Source organism: Leptopilina boulardi, unplaced genomic scaffold (assembly GCF_019393585.1).
Source record: "Leptopilina boulardi isolate dan_hultmark-lab unplaced genomic scaffold, ZJU_Lbou_2.1 LbouV2_371, whole genome shotgun sequence".
Lineage (NCBI taxonomy): Eukaryota > Metazoa > Arthropoda > Insecta > Hymenoptera > Figitidae > Leptopilina > Leptopilina boulardi.
In genome coordinates this window covers 1,868,129-1,871,067 of record NW_026137942.1, presented here as the reverse complement: position 1 = coordinate 1,871,067, position 2,939 = coordinate 1,868,129, and the positions used below count along the sequence as shown (strand labels likewise).

Below are 2,939 nucleotides of genomic sequence, written 5' to 3'. Positions count from 1 at the left end.
TGATCCCTCTTCAGAAGAATCATCATCATGTCCTTCAGAATCAGAAGAGTCTGACCCTCCCGTTTTTCGATCTAATAAAAGTGTCTTTCCCACACCAGGACCGCCCACCAACACTCAACAAAAAAAACGGCCCTACCTTATCCTTCGGAAGATCAACACCAGCAAGTTCAAATGTTTTCATTTTCACCTTCTGAACCTCGTACAGAAGTATACATAAATGGAGCATGCAAGGACAACGGAAACAGCCTCAATTGCAGCCACCAAAGCTAATGAATCTGGACACAAATATTTGAAGATATTCACTGATTCACGATTCTTGATCGACAGTATGACCAAGAGGTTACCACGGTGGAAGGAAAGCGACTGGAGAACATCAGCTAACAAACCAGTACTAAATCGAGTCGAATTCGAAAAATTGGAAGAAGCATTGTCACCTCTCGATGTTGTTTTTGAACATGTCCCTAGTCATCAAGAGATCGAAGGAAATGAAGAGGCAGACAAATTAGCTGTGAAGCAATCGAAAATCAACAAAGAATACCTCTGGAAACAGAAACCCAGGATTATGACCAAAATATTTCTTTTGAAGTCATAGAAATCCCTCGTAATATAACTGCAAGCGAAGAAAGTACTCAAGAAGGTGATATAACAGAAAATGAAGACGAGAACATGCGAAGGGAAGTTGAACAATTGGTAAAAAAATTCAATGAATCAATGGTAGAAAAAGAGTCTACTAATCAGAATATCACCAACCGAACCTTAGCATGGGATCACGAAGGAATGGATGAAGAATCGCTCCCTGAGAGGAATTGCCTTTCTGAAACGGAAGCCACGGAGGAACTACTCGAAAAACTTCAATCACGTGACCTTTGTGGAGAATATGATGATAACTTGTTTTTATCTCGTGTACAAAATTTCCTAACGGAATTCGACAAGCGAAAATCAGCAGGTACATCTAAGGATGCTGAAAAGGCAACTGAAGAGCAAGGTAGTTGTCCACCAATTGAATGAGAAGAATCAGGATTTGATGAGGTTCCTGAACTACGATGCTTTCACAAACGAAATGAATCGCCCCAGACGAGAAAACATATTTCCTTTCAGACACCAACTACAATTCCACAACCCTATGCACAGTCAACCCCGTACGTACAACCTGTTAATTTTAGTAGGGCCAATGAAAATCCAACAACCCCATTGACCTTAAGGACCTCAAGGAGTAATGCCCCCGAATTGGACAAATCCTTGTTACCCCTAACGGAAAATATAAAACATATTCCATAGTTGTTAAAAAGAGACACTTCGATCCTGTTAACTGGAACTATGTGACATCCGGTCTAAAAAGTCTTGAAGCAACCCTCAAGCAAAATAAACAGCATAGCTGTATGTTGGTGAACTTTGGGGACTTGTTAGGCTCGTTACCTGAAGACTACTTGAAGAAACTCGTTACAAGTATGTTCTGTGGTGGCGATGTTCCCATCACATTATGCCACGGAAAGATAGAAGTTCCCTTCCCAACTCACAAATCAGAAATTATAAAAAAGTTCCATAAAAGTTTAATTGGAGGTCATAAGGGTATTAACAAAACTTACAGACGTATCAGGGAAAGATACACGTGGCCTGGTCTACGTAACGACGTCAGCGAATATATCAGGCAATGCAGGACATGTAAACAAAATAAACTAGTTAGGGCTAAAACTCGAAAGCCTATGATCATCACGGATACCCCCGCAGAACCTTTCGACAAGGTGTCCCTGGATAAAGTAGGAAAATTAAGAACAACCCCTAATGGAAACCGGTTTATTTTAACAATCCAAGACAATTTTAGTAAGTACTGTATCGCCGTACCAATTCCGGATACGAAAAGTACAACAATTGCACATGCGGTAGTTACAGACTTAATAACAAAATTTGGCGCACCAAGATGCATCCTCACCGACAGAGGTTCAAATTTTATTAGTACTCTTTTGCGAAAATTAGAAAAACTATTCCAAATTAAGCAAATAACCACAAGTGGCTATCGACCTCAGACTAACGGATCTCTAGAAAGGAGTCATATAGTCCTTGCGGATTACATCAAATGCTACACTAAAGATTTTGACGATTGGGATCGACTACTTCCCTTTTGCATGCTCGCGTATAACACTTCGGTTCACGAGGCAACTAACTTTACGCCTCACGAATTAGTCTTTGGAAAATTAGCCAGGATTCCTAGCGCTTTCCCTCAAGGTCCTGAACTAGAAACATACGTTTCCTATCTTCGTGACCTAATTACCAGGCTTAACGACACTCAGGACATCGCGTCTAAAAATATTATCACATCGTCAAGTCTAAAGAAAATTATGATTCGAAATCAAGACCATTAAAAGCCCAAAAGGGAGATATAGTGTCTGGAGAGTGGCTGTTTTCCTGGACATAAGCAAGCAAACACAATGGCTCAAAACCTTGGACGAAAGATTAAAACAACTCCTGAATTTTTGCCCTGATAGATTTCCAAGTTGCCTTTCCCATATAAAGAAATACGATTGGGAAGATACCTGGGAAACTGCTGACGACTTAACATCAGAAATTACAACAGAAATGTCTGATCTAAGAAAGATACGAAATATAGAACCAGTCAAACCTCCAAGGACTTTCAGAACTAGAAGAAGTGCACCCCTAATAGGTTTCATCGGACGAATTGCCGGACCAATAATTGGAGTTTTATCATATAAAGACGGTGAACATATCGAAAACGAAATACAAGATTTGAACTTAGCTCAATCAAATCTATCCCACCTAGTCGGAAAACTAACCTACGTGGTACGAGCCCAAATGGATGCCCTATAGAGGAGAGCTGAAGCAGACGAAAAAAAATACGAAGAGTCCACGATCAACTAGAAAATCTGACTAACTATTTAAAAACGAATCTACAAGGAACAGCTAAAAAAAAATACCAAGATGAC

General features: G+C 40.0%; 1 protein-coding gene across 1 annotated transcript; it reads left to right on the top strand.

Annotated features, from left to right (window-relative positions):
• The first annotated feature begins 217 nt into the window (after nt 1-217).
• LOC127287541 (ribonuclease H1-like) lies at nt 218-592 on the top strand. Its single transcript, XM_051314532.1, has one exon. It carries the CDS (start codon nt 218-220, stop codon nt 590-592), a length of 375 nt encoding a protein of 124 aa, XP_051170489.1.
• Nucleotides 593-2,939: the final 2,347 nt, after the last annotated feature.

Coding starts and splice junctions, on each gene's coding strand:
- LOC127287541 (XM_051314532.1), top strand. CDS start 218: ATGGAGCATGCAAGGACAACGGAAACAGCCTCAATTGCAGCCACCAAA.